At 45.7% G+C, this 23755-nt stretch overlaps 1 protein-coding gene across 2 annotated transcripts in view; it reads left to right on the top strand.

Moving 5' to 3' along the window:
• LOC138265768 (gamma-aminobutyric acid receptor subunit gamma-4) overlaps positions 1-23755 on the top strand; it is a 1864369-nt gene that overhangs the window by 377014 nt on the left and 1463600 nt on the right. For both annotated transcript variants that reach the window (XM_069213790.1, XM_069213798.1), the window contains exon 2: positions 9700-9851. In XM_069213790.1, coding sequence (XP_069069891.1) covers positions 9700-9851 — 152 coding nt within the window. The remainder of the gene's footprint in view (positions 1-9699; positions 9852-23755) is intronic.

The following is a 23755-nucleotide window of genomic DNA, read 5'->3' on the forward strand; positions in this document are numbered from 1 at the left end:
TTCACTTTTTGGACTTTGGGATGCTGTCATGTAGGAAAATCTACGAGACCTAGACACATCTGAAAACTAAACATCTGGGTGAGCCCATGGTGGTGTGCTTCACATGCACCTCATACCATTTTCGTACCCACAATGCTCTGCAAACCTCCAACTTTGCTTGAAATCACACATTTTTCCCATATTTTTGTGATGGAACCTTCCGGAATCTGCAGGAATCCACAAAATTCCTACCACCCAGCATTGTCGCATCTATACCAATAAAAATTCTTCCCCACTTGTCAGCCTAAAACATTTTTTTTCCAAACTGCCCTTTTGGACCGACTTTGCTTCCCCCTCAATTTAGAATTTTTTTGGGTCTACCGTGTCACAGGCATTTGACCCCCCCACAAAAGTGAGGTATAATTTTTATCAGGAGACTGAGGGGAACATTGGATGGTAGGAAATGTGTGCAGGTGCGCTGATCCTTTACAGAAGTGTGGGGCAAATGTGATTTTTTAAAACTAAATTTGAGGTTTGCTGAGGATTCTGGGTAAGAAAAAAAGAGTTTGGTAGGTTTCCCTAGATGGCTGCGGAGCCCAGGATCAAAAATGCAGGTGCCCCGCAAAAACAGGTAGTTTTGTATTTGATAAAATGTGATGTGTCCACATAGTGTTTTGGGGCATTTCCTGTTGCGGGCAGTAGGCCTACCCACAAAAGTGAGGTCCCATTTTTAACATGAGACCTGGGGGAATGCAGGGTAGAAGGAAGTTGTTGACTCCCCTCAGATTCCAGAACTTTGCAGCACCAAAATGTCAGGAAAAAATGTTTTTTGCCACATTTTGAGGTTTGCTAAGGATTCTGGGTGACAGAACCTAGTGAGAACATCCTGAGTTACCCCATCCTGGGTTCCCCTAGGTGTCTAGTTTTCAGAAATGTCTAGGTTTGCTAGGTTTCCCTAGGTGCTGGATAAGCTAGAGGTCAAAATCCACAGCTAGGCACCTTTCAAAAAACAGGTCAATTTTCTTTGGCAAATGTGATGTGTCCAGGTTGTGTTTTGGGGCATTTCCTGTTGCGGGCACTAGGCCTACCCACAAAAGTGAGTTACCATTTTTATCGGGAGACTAGGGGGAATGCCAGAACTTTCTATCACCAAAATGTGAGGAAAAAGTGTTTTTTGTTGCTAAATTTTGAGGTTTGCAAAGGATTCTGGGTAACAGAACCTGGTGTGAGTGCCACAAGTTACCCTATCCTGGGTTCCCCTAGGTGTCAAAGTTTAAAAAAATGCACGGGTTAGTAGGTTTTCCTAGGTGCCGGCTGAGCTAGAGACCAAAATCTACAGGTAGGCACTTTGCAAAAAACAGGTCAGTTTTCTTTGGGAAAATGTGATGTGTCCATGTTGTGTTTTGGGGATGTATCCTGTCACGTGCACTAGGCCTCCCCACACAAGTGAGGTGCAATTTTTATTGGTAGAGTCGGTGGAATGCTGAGTGGAAGGAAACTTGTGGTCCCTCTCAGATTCCAGAACTTTCTATCACCGAAATCTGAGGAAAATGTGTTTTTGTTTGCCACATTTTGAGGTTTGGAAATTATTCTGGGTAACGGAACCTGATAAGAGCTCCACAAGTCACACTATTCTGGATTTCCCTAGGTGTCTAGGCTGTCCCTTACACTTCAAACAACAGGAGGCAAGCTCTAAATCAAGCCCTTGGAGAGTTCTTCACAAGATGGAAGGCACACAAAGTCCAGTCTTTGCCCTCTTACTCTGGCAGAAGAAGCACAGGCCAGGTCCCAGACACTCACCAGGGGGTTGGAGACTGCACCTGAAAAGGCTGTGCCTGCACTCACACAATGCAGTCTCCAACCCCCTGGTGAGTGTCTGGGACCTGGCCTGGGCAAGACAGGATTTCAGATTCAAAAGAGACTTTACTTTGAAGTAGGCCTACCTCAAAGGAGAGATTGGGTATAAGAAGGGCACCCAAAACCACAGACTTTAGATCACTTCTGGACATCAAGAGGAACCTCTGCCTGGAGAAGAGCTGAAGAGCTGAGGAGAAGTGGTGCCCTGCCTGTGACTGCGCTTTGCGGAGCTATCCTGCAGTTGCTGCTTCTGCCAGAGTAAGAAGGCAAAGACTGGACATTGTGTGCCTTCCATCTTGTGAAGAAATCTCCAAGGGCTTGATTTAGAGCTTGCCTCCTGTTCTTTGAAGTCTCAGGGACAGTAAAGACTTCTCTCTGCCAGCACCTGGAGTCTCTGCAGAGACTCCTACTCTGCCCTGCCGTGCCCATCCAGTTCCTGGGACCCTGAAAGGAGAAGCTGGCAGCATAAAGACAAGGAAATCCACACAAAGAGCGCTGTGCAGGGAAAAGGTTGATGCAACTCTGATCTGCGGCTGAAGAAACGACGCGCCGCCGGCTCCGCAGCTGAGCAACGACTCTCGCAGGAAATGCGACCGAAGAATCAACGCACAGAGCAGGAGAAATGACGCGCAGCATCGCTGACGGAGGCTGGGAGATCACAACCCGCGCTGCAGGGTTTTCAGATCATCGGGCGGCTGGATTTCCGCCTCAAGTATCGCTGTGCATGGAAAAACAATGCAAGGTCTGCCCGGACCCGAGAGTGCTGACCGGATCCACACATCGCTCTCCTGCGGAGAGAAGAAACGACGTGCCCGACCCGGCGAAAGGAGAAATGACGCACGGTCCCGCTCGTGAGTGAAATCAATGCCTCGCAAGCCCTTTTTGACTCACACTCGCCCGTGCAGGGTTATTTTTGACACGCACCAGGTACATTGTCACGCTAGCAGCGCTAATGTGTGTTTAAAACTACTTAAAGACTATTTTTGCATTTTTATTGATAACTAGACTTGTGTATTTTGAATTTTTGTTGTTTTGGTCTTGTTTTGTTTAAATAAATATTTCCTATTTTTCTAAACTGGTGTTGGGTCATTTTGTAGTGTTTTCATTACGTTACTGTGTGTGTTAGTACAAATACTTTACACCTAGCACTCTGAAGTTAAGCCTACTGCTCTGCCAAGATACAGCACACATCAACAACCTGCGAAACAGAGGCAAAAAGTTAAGGGAGACCACGCCAAGGATGAAAAGTCTAACAGTGATGTGTCCATGTTGAATTTCCTGTCATGGGCATTAGGCCTACCCACACAAGTGAGGTACCCTTTTTATCAGTAGACTTGGGGAAACACAGAATAGAAGAACAAGTGTTATTGCCCCTTGTCTGTCTCTACATTTGTCCTTCCAAATGTAAGACAGTCTGTAAAAAAGACATCTATTTGAGAAATGCCCTGTAATCACATGCTAGTATGGGGACCCCGGAATTCAGAGATGTGCAAATAACCACTGCTTCTCAAAACCTTATCTTACACCCATTTTGGAAATACAAAGGTTTCCTTGATACCTATTTTTCAATCTTTCTATTTCACCAAATGAAGTGTTGTATACCCAGTATACAATGAAAACCCATTGCAAGGTTCAGATCGCTTATTGGTTCTGGATACCTATGGTTCTTGATGAACCTACACGTCCTACATACCCCCGCAACCAGAAGTATCCAGCAGACGTAACTGCATATTGCTTTCAAAAATCTGCCATAGCTGGAAAAAGTTATAGAAGAGAATATGGACAGAAATGGCTCTTTTTCTCACCTCAATTTCAATTTTTATTTTATTTTAGCTGTTACTTTCTGTAGAAAAACCTGAAGCATCTACACAAATGACCACTTGCTGTATTCAGAATTTTGTCTACTTTTTATAAACATTTAGCTGTCCGCGATCCAGCATTAGTTTCATACCCATTTCTGTCACTAACTGGAAGGAGGCTGAAAGCACAAAAAATAGTAAAAATGGGGTATGTCCCAGTAAAATGCCAAAATTGTGTTGAAAAATGTGGTTTTCTGATTCAAGTCTGCCTGTTCCTTAAAGGAGGGTAGATGGTGATTGTAGCACCACAAACAATTTGTTGGTGCCATTTTCAGGGAAAACACCACAAGCCTTCTTCTGCAGCCCTTTTTCCCATTATTTTTTAAAACAAACTTTTAGCTGTATTTTGGCTAATTTCTTGGTCTCCTCCAGAGGAACTCACAAACTCTGGGTACCTCTAGAATCCCAAGGATGTTGGAATATAAGGACACAAATTTGGCATGTGTAGCATATGTGGACAAAAAGTTATGAGGGCCTAAGCATGAACTGCCCCAAACAGCCCAAAAAAGGCTCGGCACAGGAGGGGAAAAGGCCTGGCAGCAAAGAGGTTAAGGACATATCATCGAATAAGTCCCTTGAACCATGGTATCTTTATAATCCAGCCAATGACATGTGGGTTGGATGGCACTGTCTGGTATAGAATTGACAAGTTAAGAGAAAATATCTTATAACAAAACTTGCAATACTATGTCAAACTATTCCTTTAACCTTCTTAAAGTTAAATTTCCAAATTGAACCAAAAAGTAACCAAAGTAGTAAAAACCATAAAAGATTGGACAATTCAAACCATGTGCATCATACGATTTATGAACTTGCTCCAAAACCATAAGCCCTGGTAAATATCCCACTGTCAAAAACCCTCTTACCACTTTAACTGAAACTGACCATGCTAATAAAATCCTCCTCTCCCCACATAATAACAGCATAGCAAAGGAAGTATACATTTACCATTCTATCTCCAACCTGTTCATCAATGGTTAACTAATTTTGTCATTTCCGAGTTGAAATGATTTTCAAAAGCTAAAATAATATAAAGAAGAAGTAGTTCTTTTAAACGACAGAAGGGTTTATTTAAAATAGTTTAACATTCTTTATTTTAAAGAATAATATGCTTTCAAGTGAAGTTAGTTTACAGAAAACATTGAGCTATGAGCAGGTATATGAGAGGGCAAAAACATACAGTGAATAGCCATAAAATATGCATGCTTTCTATAATTGGCTCACTGGGCAGAGGTACAAAACAATTAATCATATTTAAATTACCCAAAACGTCTTTATCTACAGGAAAAGCTATAATCCACTCATAGGACAGAGAAAGTATCAATTATGATGCAAGTTGCAGTTAGCTATTTTATGGCACACAATGCAGACAGGGGCCGCAGGGCCAAAATCAGGTTGTTTCAGGTTTTGTTTATATGGTGTTGTGGTGTCATTCATAATATACGTTTGAACATTGGAGCAATTCAACTCCTTACACTCAGGATAGCAAGAGCAACAGCGTAAGGCTTCTCAGAAAGGCAGTGTTTGGGGGTGTACAACATCTGAAGTCACCTATCAAAAGAAATTTAATCTTCAGTATCTTCCTATATTTTTTTTTTAATAAATGTTTTATTACGCATAGCACACCAAAATAAGACCCAGATGCAAGAGATATAGAGGGCAGAGATATTTTAATTGCTACTGGTTAATTTCCGTAAAGGTAGTAGCAACCACAATTAGGGAAAACGTAGGTTTTAGGTTTATGTGTATTTTAAGGTAGCTTCTGTAGGTGCTGGCATCACTTTGTCCACCAGAGTGCCAAGTTTGGTGGTTCAGATCATTTGGTGGTAGTATCTCAAGAACAGATTTGAATGTGCTCATGTCTGCATTGTTCTGGCTCATTCTCCATTTGTTCCTCAGTTGTAGTAGTGTATCATCAGTTGGCTTTTCTCTGTGTACCAGCTGGCCTGGGGTCTAGATCTTGTTGTATTCCTGTATTTGATGGGGACCAGGGAATTAGTTCAGCAGGTGAACTAATTGTTGAACTTCTTGATGGCTTTGGGGAGGCTATTATTTGTGGTCAGGTTGGTGGGTGTTGAGAGCGAAGCTCTAGTCCTGGTCAGTGATGCTGTTGTAGTAGAAGGATACTCTTCCAGCAAATAATTATGCTTAGACATAGTTTAAAACTTTCCTAACTTTCTCTTTGTGCTGTACAGCACCAATGCAAAAATAGAAATATTTTGAGAAAATGTCTTACTTAATTCCTGCCTTAAGGAGGTATATATTTGGGGTGCAAAGCTCTCTCTACTTTTTTAGTAGATGAGTGATTGTGAGATGTTTTGAGGCAACAGCATGAAGAGCTGCAGTCAGGGTTGAAGGCATGGAGAGTCACAGTGGGGTACCTGTGAGAGGCCCACGGTTCCTTGCAAAGGCTTGGTCCAGGCATGGACAGGTGCAGGCAGGCTTTTCTTTGGCACACCTTCCGCATTCCAGGTGCACCCCCACAGAGCAGAACTGGGCTGAGCTGCCATTATTTAATTCCAGGGAGGGGGGATGTGATGTCACTTTAGAGGAAGATGGATGATAGGAAATCCAGTGATGACACTTCCTGTGTAGATGGGTGAGGGGAAATCGAGTGATATCACTTCCTGTGCAGATGGATGATGGACATACCAATTATTTCTTCAGTATTATACAAGCAGTATATCTATACAAAACACAAAAAAAGTATTGCTTGCCCCACCATTTGAAAAGATATAAAGACATGAATTACTTACAAGCATGTCCTCAAGGTTTACAGTGTAGGTGTCATCATTTCCGCCAACCATCTCGAGGCCAATCACTACTGCCACATGCTCCCCACTGGGTATCAAAAGTTGCTGGATATCTGGACCTCGACTGATAACCTTTGCAGCTCCTAGATTCTGACTTCTTAGTTCTATGCTTGTATTCATATCACCTATTCACATACTTCATCACAGCCCTTTATGCTGGTACTACCTCAGTGCTGGTGCTACTCACCATAAGCCTTCTTTGCCAGTTGGAGCTTTGAGGTGACAAACAGATATTGTTTCTTGTCACCTCACTAATCAGAATCTCTGCCTCTTCCTGGATAAACTCCAGCTTAGTGTACCATTCTTAGTGTAGTGCTTGGTGCACCCCTTCCAGACTAACAAAGCAGCATCACCATGAAAATAGGCTTAGGTCACTGTGCACATTCATGATTCATGTTCCATCCTGACCAGAATTAGCCCAGAGACAAACATAACCATGCAGCTCGGGCACACATAGTAGGGGTGCACACCCATTACTATGCTTTTTCATCCCAACAGTCTGTATTTTTCTTTTTCGTTGTTTTGAAGAATCATTTATTAGTGCCTTGAGCTCTGGTAGGAGCTTGGGGCCAGATGTAGGTAAGTCACAAATTGCGACTTGCAATTTGCGAGTCATAGCGACTCCCAAATTGCAACTCTCAATTCGCGATGCAGAAATGTGTCTCAGACACCTTCTGCGACTCGCTATGGGGTCGCAAAGACCCACCTCATAAATATTTATGAGGTGGGTCGCAGTTTGCGACCCCATAGCGAGTCTATGCACTCACGGGGATGGTGGCCTGCTGGATACAGCAGACCACCATATCCGTGACTGCTTTTCAATAAAGCCGTTTTTTTTTTCTCTTTGCAGCCCGTTTTCCTTAAAGGAAAACGAGCTGCAAATAGAAAAAATACCAAAACCTTTTGACCACTGCCTGCTCTGAAAAAATAATTTTGTGAGCATTCACAAAGGGGAAGGGGTCCCATGGGGACCCCTTCCCGTTTGCGAATGAGTTACCATCCACTTCAAGTGGTTTCGCGGTCACAAATCAACTCTACATCGCGGTGCGAATCGCAAATAGGAAGGGAACACCCCTTCCTATTTGTGAGTCAGAAACACATTTTGCATGCATCGCGTGAGGCCTTTTGCGCCTCGCAAACGCCGTTTTTCGCCGTTTGCGAGGCGCAAAAGGATACCTACATCTGGCCCATAGTGTGGTGTCAGTTTTTGGGGTCAATTAGCACATTTCTCACAGTAGGCCTTGTCAACATTACAGAAGACTTTAAATGCAGTGATGGATCCTCTGAAAACAAGATTAGTACTGTAATGGTGGGTCTGCAGTGATTATGGAGAGAAAGGCATGATCTGGCTACCTGATTTTGAAGCCTGGTTCTGAATTCTGTATAACCCAGTATCGAGCTTCTTTAAGAGTACAGAGTAAACAGTGCTGCAGTAGGTAAGTTATGTTGGGATGAAGGATCTCATTTACTTAATTAGTGGGTCTATGTGGAGGAGAGGGAAGATTCCCCAAAGAAGAGGAAGCTGCATGCTCCTAATTTTAACTACTACATTGAGTTCTGGAACAAAGATTAGATTGGCCTCGAAAAGGACTCTCAAGTTATTCCCTTCTGGTCTGGTGAGGTGGTTGAGGCATACAAAGGCCTGTGGGCTCATCAAAAGACACTGAGGGGCATATTTATAAGTGGGGTTGCTTTGATCTTGTACCACGTAAGGTGGTGCATAACGCGAGCCCAAAATGGGATTTATGGAGCCCCATAAGAACACCTTGAGTAAAGCAATGCTGGTCAAATCGCTGCATTGCGTTACTCTGCCCAGGGAAGCATTTCCTGTGTTCCCATGCCACATCAATGGATTTTGATGCATTCCCTGATTTACCAGAAGTGGTAGACCTAGGATTGCTCCAAAATGCTGTGCCTTCCCAGATGAGACATAACGAGGAGAAATACCTTTATTTCTCATAGTTTTTAATCTTTCAATGTGTGCTGCATTCTGCAGCACATATGAACAGAGGAGATGCCTCAGGGGATTGTTTTTGTGCTGGAAGTTGTCCCTTCCTGCAAAAAAACAGCCCTTCTCACAACGCAGGCACTCTTTCACCATGGTGCCAGTGTGCCTGCATTGACTCTAGACAGCCAAACGCAGGCAGTGCAGGGATAAAGGCAGGAATGGTGCATTGTCTTTCAAATACAGTGCATTCCAGCCCTTCTCCTGTCACACAGCGCAGCAAGGTGACTTGCTGTGCTCAGCTGAATGACGGCCATAAACACAGGTTTGCGAGTGGAAGTGAATTTGTGTATCATCGGTGTACATTTTGAAGTTCATGCAGTACTCTTCGAAAAACTCTGCCAGGGGCTGTATGAAAAATTTGAATGAGAGAAGAAAAAGGGGTGGACTTTGTGGAATGATATAGAACACTGAGCATGTGGAAGATTTCAGAAATGCAGTTCTCTTTATTTTAATGCGTTTAGAGAGAAAGGACTGTACCCATAGTTGGTTCAGAGATACCTGCCCAATGTTTGAGCCTTTGCAGCATTATTTCTTAGTTAATTCTATCATAGGATACTGGCAAGTGTACAAGGGAACCTTTATTGAAGCTCATGTCTTATGTTCGGTGTGACAGTTGTGTTCTCTGCAGACTGCTAATCTGGATACATGATCGTGTACGTGACAATTCGAGTTTACCACACTCTTAAAGTTGTGTGATCACCTCCCGTTTTAGGATTTTGCTGAAGAAACGGATATTGGGTTTATGCCACCTGTTGCTCAGTACTGTCAGGTAATTTACAAACATTGAATGCTGCTTTCTCAACACAAGTGTAACCGCCGCAAAAAATGAGGGGAAATATTAGCTCGCACTAAAAACCGGTAATATAGAGCTCCTCATTAGTGCTAGACAGAACATTTATTGCCCTTAGGTTTTACATCCGAAGATGCACGCAGGGGTCAAAAGCAAATGTTTGGGGATGCCGACTCTGCTAAGCTATTATTATGCTTCCTGTACAATTTCATTCCTCTATTAAGTTGCACGTTCCCTAGGTCCAGACCAGGAACGTACTTGTGTTCTTTCTCTAGAGTGACAGATCTCAATATTGTCAAAAAACTATTACAGTAAATATTCAGATTTAGAGGGAATTGTATGCATATAAAATACAACTGGATATTCCTTAATGTTTCCCATCTCTTTTTCCAGCACAGAAAGCACGGAAGAATATGACGACGATTATGTCAGTGTCAATAAAACCTGGGTTCTGGCACCAAAAGCCACACATGAGACAGATGCCACTCAGATCCTGAACTCGCTTCTGAAAAACTACGACAACAAGTTAAGACCGGATATTGGCAGTACGTTCAATTATATTTCAGTTTTCTTTCATGTCTCAGGAATTTTATTTTTATTGTCTGTCATAAAGGAGCTGCAAAAAAAAAATGGAAAGGAAAGGATTGACACACATCTCCTCTACGCTGTACATAATTGTCCAGAGACGTTTGCTTTACGATTATGCTTCGAAAGTATTGCTACACTGAACATGATTTGTAGCAGTTTTTCTTGCATCCTCAAATTAGATTTAATTGTGGTGTTCCTTTCATTAAAAGTCGTTCCAGACAAAAGCTCCAGAATTAAAGCATTGCTTTCAGATGGCAATTTTCTTTCTGAAATGAATTTCTTTATTTTGTTGTCTGAATTGGTTTTGCCTATCCAGAAAGTTATTTAATTTGTTTTCTAGCATTTTAGCACTATTACTTTGCTAAAACATTAAGCATTCAGGAGAGTGAGCCTCTACAAAATTAACCTTCATGTAAAGTTTCAGAGAACACTCCAGTGGGTCATTTTTACATTTATTGAAATTTGAGAGTGGAAGTGTAATGATACCCATGCATTGTAGCGTTTTGCTGGCAGGTGATTAATTTTATAGATTGTTCAGTCTCTTATCTTGATGAACACATTTAATTGCTCTGGATTTATAAGATTCTACTGGGATTTGTAAAAAAGTAGGTTTATCCCATTCATCCGTTTAGTCATTACAATAGTGTTCATTCATTATTAGCACACGGATCTTCTATCTCCTTTTGTTTACAAGAAGCATCACTATCACTACATTCCGCCAGCAGTCTGAAAACATTATAGGAAATGACGTATCTACACATTATATTTTCAGACACTGGGCGCAAGTGAAAACAAACAAGGCTGGCGAATTGGAAATATGGCTTTCAAAATACGCAATGGAATGAAAAGTTAATGCAAACAAAATATACCGCATTTTCCCAACTACCTCGCCAGCAATATTTACACATTCATTCGTTGTCCGTTCACTTATCTATATATACTGAAATGAAGCGCATTATTCACCTGTGCAGATGCTTATTTATTTCACTAACTGGGCATTACAGATTAATGTGGATCAGGCAAAGCGAATATTTCATTTTGTTAAATCTTACAATTATTTAAAAACTACAAAAGTAAACCACTGCCATCATTCCATCCTCCGGATCACCCTGGGGCGTTACCAGTTACTTCATATACAAAAAGATATCCAAAAGTTCACCAGAAGCACACAGAATCAAATAAAATCAAACGGGAGGTACTTTTTTTGCCATTTCAGGTGTTCTTTTTTGGCGACAAGTGATGTTTTTTGGCTACAAGTGATGTGTTGATTAAATTCACTTAGGGTTGAGTGGGGGTTCATTTGTTTTTAAGATACTTATGTGCACATGTGCAAAGATATGGGCTTGGCTCTGTTTGGACTGGTAGAATTGCGTATGTGGATAGTAATTATCCTCCATTAAATTTTTGGTGCAGAGGCAACGTAGTGTCGACAAACTGTCAAGGGAAAGAAAAGAGATTTGTTTCATAAATTTATAGTCAGCCAAGGAAAGAGACATGGTCCTTGTGAAGATGTTGCCCGATAGTCTATTTAAACATTATTAGAAGAAAAACTGGATTTCTATTCTCACATTAACAGCAGGGCAAGTAAAGGCCAGTGGTTGCCCTGGAAAATTGATTCAAGCTGTGCACAGTTTCAGCTGGGAACGAAAATAGTCATGGGCTATGTACAGCTCTTCTCCGGGACTCTTTTCAAGCTATACCCAAATTAATGAAAGTTTTTAAGCCTTTTTACATCTGGTCAAGGAAAGGCAAGAAGCTGCGGTAGATTTTGATGTGAACAAATTGCAAACACACATGGCAAGGGATCAGTGCAGAATGGTCCTTGAAACATGTTGGAAGAAGTGAGACACAAGTTGGTATGTCATGTCAGAGCTGTTTTCCTGCTGCAGTCCTCTTGTGTGCCCAAAAACCACTCTGCATATAAAGACATGGGGAGAAGGCTTATCTCTCAGATGTACTAAGAATTGAGTGTGCATGAGTGAGGAGTGAGTCTTGAACCAGTATAAGATTGTATGGGCCAGACTTACAAGTCAGGGCCCTGGCATGGGCACTGCAGGGGCCCCCAGGGGCCCCACGATACCCCTTACCGCCATCCTGTTCCTGGCGGCCAAAGCTGCGCCGCCGTGGAGGATTCCCCAGGGCAGCGGGAAACCGGCGGTACACCGCCGGTTTCCCGTTTCTGACCGCGGCTGTACCGCCGCGGTCAGAATGCCCAGGGATGCACCGCCAGCCTGTTGGCGGTGCATCCGCGGTCCCCGGCCCTGGCGGATTTTACAGCCAGGGTCGGAATGACCCCCTTAGTCTCTTTTTTGGAGATTTTCTTCACCGGGACGAACCTGCAAATCAGGCCGGGTCGCGGTTGAGACAAACCAGCTAGAGTTGCCGTGGCAGGTCGGTCCCTCTATGGAGATTTTTTTTAAAAAGTACTCCAAACTTTTCCAAACTTCTGGGGCTTCTCCCAGATGTTCTTTTAAGCTTCTTATGGGGTCCACAGCTCACCCCAAAGGTCCAGAAGCTCTGAATTGATCCTTGGGGGTGAGGACTACAAGTCCCAGAATGCACCTGGCACAAACTCCTTTTTGGCCACTGTGCAGTGGCCAGCTGGTTGATTTCTTCAGGAGTTGGTGCAGGGGACTCTGTAGCAAACAGGGAGTCCCTCCTTGAACCAGTTGAAGCCAAGCAAAGTCCTTCTTGTTGTGAAGCCCAAGTGTGCAGCTGGTGCAGTCCTTCAGAGTGCAGGTTCCAGGTGCAGGCCAGGGGTCCAGCAGGGCAGTCCTTCTTCTTCTGTAGTTCTTCCTGGTAGGGATGTAGTAGGGAACTGAGGTGTGGGTGCAGGTCTGCCAGTTTTATCCTTGCTCCTGGGTGAAAAACAGGGGGGTCCTGATTCTCCAATCAGGTGCAGGGTCCTTCCCCCTGTGATGACCACTTCCTGGGAAGTGTGGCAAAAATCAATCCCAGGAGGCAACATTTATCAAAAATCCATCATGGCTGAATCTGACTTTTGGAGTTACATCTGGCTGAGCCCATCCACTGGTGTGGGTAAAAATCATAAATGCACCCCTCTCCTGCCCTCTCCTAATCTACTCAAGGGGGCACCTAGTTGTCTGGGGTTGCAGGATGTGGGGGTGTTGCTGGGTTGCTTCAAATGTCTCTGCCTTTGAAGACCAGTTTGGCAGCCCTCCCCCTTCCTGCCTCACCATCTGCTGAGGGGAAATTCCCTCCCACAGGCACATCTCTTTTTGTGAAGCCAGGCCACTTCACACCTCATCAAGGCTGCCTGGCCAGGCTGCCAGAGGCTGGCCAATCAGGGCACAACAGCAAAAACAATGCAGGGCTGAAATTGGAAACTTTTCAGGTAAAGTTTAAAACTCTTTACCTGAACAAGTTATATTAAATCCAACAACTGGAAGTTGTGGGATTTATTATAACAATTAATTTGATACCGAACTCTTGGTATCCATTACTTAAGGGGACTTTTAAAATTAAAATAAAGTCTCCCCATTCTAGCCTATGAAGGCCATTCACTACAATGAGGGAAAAACGAATTTGGCTGTTTTTACCTCAACAGGGCTTATAAAACTATTTTATAAGGTCCCTGCTTATAGTTACGTGGCACCCAGCCCTAGGGGCACATTGGGCACACTTTAGGGGTGACCTATATGTAAAAATAAGGTAGTTTAAGACTTTGGATCTACTTTTAATTCCAAAGTCGAATTTGCATATAACTTTAATTTAAAAGCAGCCAGCAAGGCAGGCCTGCCTTTAAAATGACACTGGGCACCTCAGCAGTGCACCACCTATGCTGTGGTCCCTAAACCTACATGCCCTACCATATACTAGGGACTTATAAGTAGGTTGACTTAGCCAATTATAATTAGCCTAATTTGCATATTGATTTTACACAGAGCACAGGCCCTGGGACTGGTTAGCAGTACCCAAGGCACCATCAGAGTCAGGAAAACACAAGCAAAAAGTGGAAAATGGGAGCAAAAAGTTAGGGGGCCTCTGCAATCAGCCCTGTTTCCTCACAAGCAGTGTAGAAAATTAATACTTCTTTGTCCCTACTGTGACGAGGGCCTAAAGCTATTTGGACTGTGACAGGTAGAGCTGTCCTGTGTAGAAAATAAGAGTACATATTAACATACTCATACTGTATTCCAGGGATGGGACCAGGTAGAACAAATTAAACAACTTTACTTAATAGTTAATCAAATTCAATTTAATTGTGAAGTTAGGTTGTTACTAAATATTAAGTAAATGAAACCTTTAAAAAGTGACATTTCCCCTGCCTGGATTTCCTGGAGGCTAATTTGCATCAACTCTCCAGTTTCAGTTTATCCAGGCCTGTAATTAGACTGAATATGGTATGAATGAAGTGTGAAATCACTCCCAGGAGTTACACAATAGGTGCTTGATAGATTTACCATAATGAACAGGGATGACTGCATTGAGCTCAGCACAAGGGTGGGGGGCTGCTAGCCTGTTGACACCACAATGCCAGATCCTGCCTGACAAGTATGTTGAGCCACCTGTATGGCAGACTTAAAAGGAAGTAAACTGGGTGCCATGGCAATTCTAGCATATCCGCTGTTTGATTGGTCAAGGGCTCTGGGTTTGCTTACCAGACGTCTGTCTCTTGATTTGTTATGGCTACAGGGCCTGCTTCAAATTGGATGTTGTTATTAGATGAGGGATGCCACTAGTGATTCCCTAAGACACTCCTTCACACACTCCCATTCATAGGAGACCAAGTTTAGTGTGGCCAAAGACTTTTGCCATATTGAAAATGCCTTGGCACTTGGCATTATGGGCCTGTTTGCAGTAAATCAATCAGGAACTACTGAAAAAGTGGGTAGGGGGCCTCTGGTAACTTTTATATGATTAGTTATGGAGTGTTCCGGAATCAACCTCTAACTAGTAGCTACTGCTAGGCATAAATGTGACACCCTAAAGCACCATATCAGACCACTTTCTTCGTCTGCAGATGAAGTAGTTATGTTGTCCGTGCCCTGAGAGGAGCATTGAAGGATTGAACCTGCTGCCCATTGTACCCAAGACAAAAAATTTCACTCCAAGGGTCAATTGCTTGAACTCTTTTTGCCTAAGGCAGACAACAAGCTGCAAGAAGGTTTTTTTCTCTAAGTGCACAGCTGAGTTGCAGCAACAGCACCTGGACCGAATCCTGTTGTTAGCCTTTGCCTGACACCCTCTGGGTTGCTAAATGTCTTCCCTGGGGTCCTAGGTGCATTAGAAGTGTACTCTTTTGGTTGGTTGGGCACCAGAAGAAAGTTTAGAAAGTTTTGAAGCCTTCCCCTGAGCAGTAAAATTTAAAAACATTGTCAACCTTTTTGACCTACAAAATTTCGCCACGAGCAGTCCACTTGGTGTTTCTGACCTGGGCTCCATTGTAGTTGCCCAGATATTGCACATTGGTCTAGTCTTACTGCAATCATTGACTGTGACTGGCACTTTACTTTTATCTTGGTTCTTTTTCAGTTCATTCTTAAAAATTGCACATCTCCGATTCTCCTTATTTGATTTCTGTTGCTTTGATGTAATTTTGCTTATTAACACTTTCTCTATTTTTATTAATTGAAGTGTGATTTTACTATGTGATGTCTATGATACTTCTAAATGTTTTTTTTCTTTGAGTTAAACCTACCTGCTCTGTGCTGCAGCTACCAGGGGTTGAACTCAGGTTTAACCCTGAAGCTTTTGACTGGGCCTAAGTTTGACTGAACATAACACGTTATTGACTGTATAACTTATGGTGAATACCATTCACTCAAACGAATAATTCACTTTCTCACACCCATCATCAGACCATCACCACAATTGACTCTTTCAATAAGGTGTCTTGTTGGAGCCCAAGTAGAGGAAAGGTTTATATTTTCTGCTGTACTGAAGTTTGAAGTTGCATTAGCAGGAACAAAGCCAGGCTTAGCTCAGGCCAAGCTAGATCTGAGATGACCAGTACATGTACACACACATTTGTTTGCCAATAAAGCATTCTTTCTCAAACCAACTTGAGAAAAGGCCTATCTTTTTTTATGTACTAGGGATTCAGGTTACATAATTTGGAAGGAAGCCCTAATTCATCACATGACTATTCAGTGAAAACCAGCTGTGTGTATACCAGTGCCAGCCAAAGGGCAGAACATGTGTGTAATTGAATGACCAGGGTAAATTCCATTCAGGTAGTCATAGTGGGGTTGTGAGAGGCCAACAAGATTTCAGTAACATCTATCATGGTGGCATGCAGTGGAAGGTATTAGTACGATTATTATTTCCTGGTTGTCCTTTGTTTTTATCAAGAGTGTGATTTTGATTTCTTCTTTTCGTTATGGATGTGTTTTCCCACAATGGACACTCACTATAAAGGTGCGAGAGACAATGGTTAACTGGAAGGCACAGCTGAAAGCAGAAAAGGTTGGGGCTGAGCTTAGAATCTGCTTTTCCAGTGGAACTTACCTGAATCCGAAAACAACTGCATCATTTTTGAGAATATAGGGGGTTATTACAACTTTGGAGGTGGTGTTAATCCGTCCCAAAAGTAACAGTAAAGTGACGGATATACCACCAGCCGTATTACGAGTCCATTATATCCTATGGAACTCGTAATACGGCTGGTGGTATATCCGTCACTTTACCGTCACTTTTGGGACGGATTAACACCTCCTCCAAAATTGTAATAACCCCCATAGTGTGCTATGTGCCTAACTACATTGTTTCAGGACTTACTTTCAGTCAAGTTTAATAACATTTTATCATTACATTGCTTAAGGTTAGTAATGAATTTTTTAAGATTTTTTATTCAGCTCTTGGTCAAAATAATTCCTCATGCTTCCACAGTCTGGAATTTTGCACTTCACCGCCACAGTCAGGAATTGTGCACTAAGAGAAGAATAGCAGAGCCCTGGACTTGGAGTCCACATTTCAATCTCATCTACCACATTCCATGCAGTCAGCTGGGCAGCTGAAAATAGAAAAGACATGAGAAATTAAGGGGCAGATTTATACTTTTTGATGCAAACCTGCGTTAGCACAGGTTTGCGTCAAAAAGTTTAGCGCCGGCTAGCGCCATTCAGTGACACTGGCCGGGCACCATATTTATGGAATGGCGCCAAATCCCTGTTAGCATCCTTGTAAAGGATGCTAACATGGCAGCGGAGGTGTAGGGGGAACCGGGGTTGTGTACCTAATTATGACGCTACACTGTTTAGAGGCAAAAAAAAATCCTCTAGGCAGTGTAGCGCCATTTGCTGGTGCACAAGCCCCATGGACATGGCTCCTGTCTTAGTAAAGACAGGAGCCACACTTAGCACCCCAATGGCCATGCCCAGGGGACAAATGTCCCCTGGGCATGGCCATTGGATCTAGCGCCATGCAGGGGTCCCAAGTCAGGGTCCCTAGCGGTGTTTGGCAAAAAGAAAATACTCACCCGGACTTACCTTGGATGGGTCACCCATCCTTAGGTGACTTACTGGTGTGGGTAGAGGTGGGTGGGGGTGTCCCTGGGGACAGGGAAGGGCACCTGTGGTCAATTTCCATGGTCTCCAACCATGGAAATCTGCCTACAGGTCCCCTTACACCTGCCCAGACCCAGGCATTAAATAATGGCACAAGGTAGGTCTTCCCCACCAGAAAACAACGGTAACTTCATTAATTTGGCGCTAGACATGTCTAGCGGCAAAGTATAAATATGGAATTAGGTTTGTTCTGAATTAGCCTAAAAAGAAATTAAGCTAATTCAGCACAAATCAAGTATAAATACAGGCCTAAGTATCACTGCTGTCTGCCAGGGCTGTCCTAGCTGTAAGAGCTAGGAATTCCTAATTTCACACAATCATTCTCTTAATGAGCTTGATGTTCTAATGTTTTGACATCATGTTTAGTGTGTGACAATGTTTAGTCTCTGCTTTCTTGAAAGTTAACTTACAATATTGTGATTCGAAACAGACTATCACCCAGAAGAGTAAATCCATGATGAAGGAAAATGACCCACAATGTATAAAAAGACCTCATGTATTTATTTGTTTAGTTACTATATATATATATTTTAGAAATGTTGTATTTGGTTACCCCTGTCCAAGTAAGAACCCTCGCGCTAGTCAGATTAAAGGAGAATCACCATCAGCTAACCCCCGCTTGCCCCCTTGGTAGCTTGGCACAAGCAGACAGGCTTAACCTCAGAGTCTAGGTGTAAAGTATTTGTAGCAACACACACAGTAACTCAGTGAAAACACTAGAAAATGACACAACACTGGTTTAGTAAAATAGGAAATATTTATCGAAACAAAACAAGACCAATATGACAAAAATCCAACATACGTAAAAACAACACGCACAGGAGAGTGTGCATCGAAAAAGGTTAGCGAAGCGTTGATTTCTCACCCACAAGTGAGACCGTGTGTCGTTTCTCCTCCTCCGGTCGTGTTGGTGTGTATCGTTTCTTCTCTCCGCAGGAGACCATCATTTTTCCACGCCCAGCGATGTTGCATCGAAAATCCGTCCGCACAATATCTAAAAAACTGTGCTGTGTGGGTTGCGATGTTACAAGCCTCCGTCAGTGGTGTTGCACATCGTTTCTCCAGCCGGGAGGGGTCACTTACACCTGAATGGGCTGTGCCTACCCTCACACAATACAGTCTCCAACCCCCAAGTGTGTGTCTGGGGCCTGGTCTGGTTAAGGAAGGGTCCTGTAAACAGCAGAGACTTTCCTCTGAAGTTTGCCTAAAGGGGTATAAGTAGTGGATCCAATACTCCAGACTTTAGATTTCTTCAAGATCACTTCTGGATCCAAGAGGTACCTCTGCCAAAGGAGAAGAGCTGAAGAGCTGAGAAGTGCCGCCCCTGCCTGTGCCTGAGCTTTGTTGGGCTATCCTGCAGTTGCTGCTTCTGCCTGTGAAAGGATACAAAGACTGGACTTTGTTGTGCATTCCTGCATGAGTAGAATCTTCAAGGGCTTGAACTGAGCTTGCCTCCTGTTTTGAAGTCCCAGGGCTATCAAAGAGTTCCTCTGTCAGCACCCGGACTCTCTGCTGAGACTAAGCCTAAGTTAGATAGGGACAAAGTCCTTTGAGGTGAGCAAACCTAGAGTGTCGCTGGTGTTGCAGGGTGCTCCATATTGGAGCTGCTCTCTACCTAAACTTGGGAACTACCCAGAGTGCTCTCCTCTTTTTAGCATACTTTATGTGTCACTCTAACCCTGAAGGGGTTGCATTACTCATTCCAGGTTAACTTGGATGGTTTTGACTTGTCCAAAGCTGTAATACTGTTCCTGGAGCGGTAAATGGCTTTTGTCATTTTACATCTCGGCAAGGATGACACTGTGTCAGTCCTACACTTGAAGATTTTGCTGTGCAAAAGACTCTGGCCTTCATTCCAACCCTGGCGGTCGGTGATAAAGCAGCATTAATACCGCCAACAGACAGGCAGTAAAAAAATGTGAATCATGACCACAGCAGAAACCACCAACACAGACAGCCACTTTAACACTCCGACTGCCACGGTGGTAGCAACAAACACCGCGGCGGTAACCGCCAACCGCCAGGCGAAAGGCAATGTACCGCCCACTGCATTACAACACCCCTATCTGTCAGCTTTTCCGGGGTGGTACCAATGGCATCAAAAGCATGGTGGTAACATTACTCTGAAGGGAAATGACTCACCTCTCAACACTCAAGGAAGAACCAGGACGCCATAGAGCCTGAACTGCAGATCTTCCCCATGCTGGTGTATCTTCTCATACATCAGGAACATGAACGCCGGCGAAGACGACCGCAGTGAGTACTGCACCTAGCACACAGGAGAGGGGGGAGGAAAAAGAGAGTGACACACACACATGCAACACTCCCACCCCAACCCTCACCCCCAACGCTATACACACAAACACATGCAACAACATTACATATACACCCCGTAACCCTCTGGAATAACGCAAAGATGGGGCCAAAACACATAGGCCAATGCCACACTTGACTCCTGCCTCAATACGGAGAGAACACTGCAGGGGCATCAGGTCAAAAGCACACAGGCACCTCAGGGGGACGGAGAATGCGGGGGCACCTCAGCCGGAAGATGGTATAACGCCACTAGCCTGGAGGGGGCTCCATGCCCACTGCTTGGTCCTGGGGAGTGCAAAGCCACAGTCTCTCTAGTGGGTGGTTTGCCCACTGCTTTGTCCTGGGGAGTGCAAAGCCACAGTCTCTCAAGTGGGTGGTTTGCCCACTGCTTGATCCTGGGGAGTGCAAAGCTACAGTCTCTCAAGTGGGTGGTTTGCCCAATGCTTGGTCCTGAGGAGTGCAAAGCCACAGTCTCTCAAGAGGGTGGTTTGCCCACTGCTTGTCCTGGAGAGTGGAAAGCCACAGTCTCTCAAGTGGGTGGTTTGCCCACTGCTTGGTGCTGGGGAGTGCAAAGCCACAGTCTCTCAAGTGGGTGGTTTGCCCTCTGGTTTTGGAGGGGGCCTTGTGCCCAGTGTGCTTCATCCTGGCAAGGATGCAGTGAGTGGATGCCTTCTTCCACTGATTCTGGAGGGGGCATTGTGCCCAGTGTGCTTCATCCTGGCAAGGAGGGGGTCAGTGGATGCTTCTTCCACTGGTTCTGGAGGGGGCCTTGTGCCCAGTGTGCTTCATCCTGGCAAGGAGGGGGTGAGTGGATGCCTTCTTCCACTTGTTCGGGAGGGGGCATTGTGCCTAGTGTGCTTTATCCTGGCAAGGATGCAGTGAGTGGATGCCTTCTTCCACTGGTTCTGGAGGGGGCCTTGTGCCCAGTGTGCTTCATCCTGGGTGGGGAAGGTCATAGTCTCTCACCTGGGTGTCACACCGACAGGTGTTGCAGGGGCCAGGACGCACTACAGCCTATGCAGTCACCACTACACACTGCTCTCCGGCAGTGATGGCTGCTCAGTGTATGTCAGCTGCGCTGCAGGTGGTGGAGTGGTGGTGGTAGCCTCCAGGCCTTCACCTGAAGCCTTGGACTGCTGCCCACTGGGGCTACTGCTGGCCGGGCAGGTGGCGGTGCTGGCCACGGTGCAGGTGGCGGTGTTGCCAGTGGTGGTGGTAGCCTCCAGGCCTTCACCTGCAGCTTCGGACGACTGCCCACTGGGGCTGCTGCTGCTGGCAGTGGAGCTGCTGGCCGTGGTGCAGGTGGCAGGGCTGGCCATGGTGCAGGTGGCGGTGCTGCCAGTGGTGGTGGTAGCCTCCAAGCCTTCACCTCCAGCCTCGGACAGCTGAAGTGCGTGACTGGTGTTCTGTGCCCCTTCCTTCCCTTGGCAGATGGTGGTGCCTCCTTGCTTCTGCCAGCTGGAGTCCTTGACTTGCCCTTGCTGGCTGGTTCTGCAACCTTTCCCTTGCTGGCTGCTGTCCCCTTCTTGCCCTTGCTAGGTGACGGACCCTTCTTGGGTTGGCATGTGTTGCTGGCACACTGGCTGGGCTGACGGGTGCCTCCTTGAAGCCTCTCACAGCTGCAGAAATCACAGTGGCCGTGGACTGGGTGGCTGAGGTGCTGGGCTGGGTTCTGGCCACCCTGGCGCCAGGTGAAGGATGGGGGGGAGTTGTAGGGAATAGGTCAATGGTGGTGAGGAAATGTTTGTTAGGGACACTGGGGCGGGAAGAGGGTGAAGGTTTGGTAGGGGAGGAAGAGGGAGTGGTTGTAGGAGGTGTCAGTCTGCTGTGTTTGGGTGCAGGTGCATGGCCTGGATGCTGTTGTGAGGTGGATGTCTGTTGGGTATGTGTGCTTGCGTTTGTGTACTTTGAGATGAGGGGTCAAAGACACAGTGGGAGAGGACACAGGGGACATGTGCATGTATGTGAGGGTGGTGACTGCCAGTGAGGGGTGTGCAGTGATAGGCGTGCTGGTGATGGAGGTGGTAAATGAGGATGTAGTGCATGCAGGTGTGAGTGGAGATGCTACTGGGAGGGGGTGGACGATGAGGTGGAGGTAGTGGATGTTGGTGTGCCTGCATGGGGATGGTGCTTGTGTGAGTGCCTGTGAGATGAAGTGTGGTGCTTGTGTGTGCCTGAACCACTTCTGTGTGTTGATTTGGGTGATTGCTGGTCTGTAGGTGTGCTTGGGATAGGCTGGGGTTGAGGGGATTGGGACTGCGTAAAGGAAGTTGGAGGGGGAAGGTTGGAGAGACAATGGCCTCCATCAGTGCGGGGGCCAGAGCCTGGAATGCTCTCTGTTGGGCCGCCACGCCAGAAAGAATGCCCACCAGGTATGCATTTGTTTGTTCTAAATGCCCTGCTAGACCTTGAATGGCATTCAGTATGGTTGACTGCCCAACAGAGAGGGATCTCGGGGGGTAAATAGCCTCCTCACTGACTGAGGGCAGCAGGGCTGACTGGGGCAGGGCCTGGGGTGCCTGGGGCGAAGGAGATGCCCACCTTCCTGAGTGAGCGGGCATGGAAAACACACTGATGGGCTGCTGGGAGGGCATTGCTTGTACGGGGGTGGCGTCTGTACCTGTTGTTGGGGTGGGCACAGAGGTGTCCACCACCGCCAGGGAGCTTGCATCGGAGGAAGAGTAATTGTCGGTAGTGTCCCCTCCTGTCTCCGTCATGGTGCTCCCCTCGCCCTCCATCCCACTGGTGCCCTCACCGTCGGTGGATTTGGCCTCCAGGCACCTGTGGCATGCTCCCGTTGTTGCCGGTGCCTCAGCTCCTCCGCCAGATGATGCTAATGCACACAAGGACAGGGTGACAAAACAAAAAGGGGGGGTAGAGACAGGATACACTTGGTCAATGCCAGCAACAACACTACCATTGGCGAACACAACACACAGGGATCAGCCCTATGTTGTAAGCCATGCACTACCAGTTACAATGCTAGTCACCAGCCCATGGGGTACAATGCCTAACGCCATTTGCTGCACACCTGAAACCCACAGGACCCTGCCCTTTACTAGATGGCCACTAACACTATTGGGGTTGGAGCGCATCTGATCTTGCCCATCATTGAACATACCCTGCCATGTTCACCCAGGTCTAGGGGCACCCATAGCCCACATCCCCTATCCAGGTAAAACCTTAACACGTGCAAAGTCACGATTCAGACTCTGTATTCACCCCTTGGTGGCTGCTGTGATGCCTTTAAGCGCCCATCCAACTCCGGATAGGCCACCGCCAGCACTCTGCCCAGGACCCCTCAGACCCCCTCCTCCACACGGGGCTTATACGCACAGCAATCCATACATTCATGGCCCACGCATCATGCTCACAGTGTACTCACCTGTTTGTGTGGAGGACCATATAGTAAAGTGTACTGGGGTAGGACCTCATCCACCAGTCTCTCAGACTCCTCTGAAGTGAAGGCGGGCCCTTTCCCCAGATACTCAAGCCAGTGTCGCTTCCAAACACAGCTCACAGCAGCACATGCAGTGTAGGTCCCCTCCTATTGAAGGTCAGGTAGCAAGTGAGTGAACAGATAGGACATGGCAGTCACATCCACAACGGTGCGTACCGTCACCGGCTGCGTACATCGCCATTGGCTCCTGGAACCCGTAGGGCCCAATGATAACCAATGCGATGTTGCGCAGCGGTCATCGACCGCCAACCGCCAACCTCAATGGCGCGCAACGCCAGTGGAATTACTTCATTTCCACATCTCTCCTAACAGGTCAGGCAGCCGCCATTTCAGGTGGGTACAGGCCATGGCACCTAACTGCGTCACAGCAGCCATTGGCACATCAACTGACTCTCGAGTTCACATAAAGTTTATGTAAAGGAAGAAATGCATATTCATTTTAACATATGTGTGAATATGACCCTCTGCACACCGTTTTTCACCCTAGACTTCATCCGCTGAGGATGAATAGGAGATGGAGACATCCCCCCGTGTTCAGACCCCTGATGGACCTGGT

Source organism: Pleurodeles waltl, chromosome 2_1 (genome assembly GCF_031143425.1).
Source record: "Pleurodeles waltl isolate 20211129_DDA chromosome 2_1, aPleWal1.hap1.20221129, whole genome shotgun sequence".
Taxonomy (NCBI): domain Eukaryota; kingdom Metazoa; phylum Chordata; class Amphibia; order Caudata; family Salamandridae; genus Pleurodeles; species Pleurodeles waltl.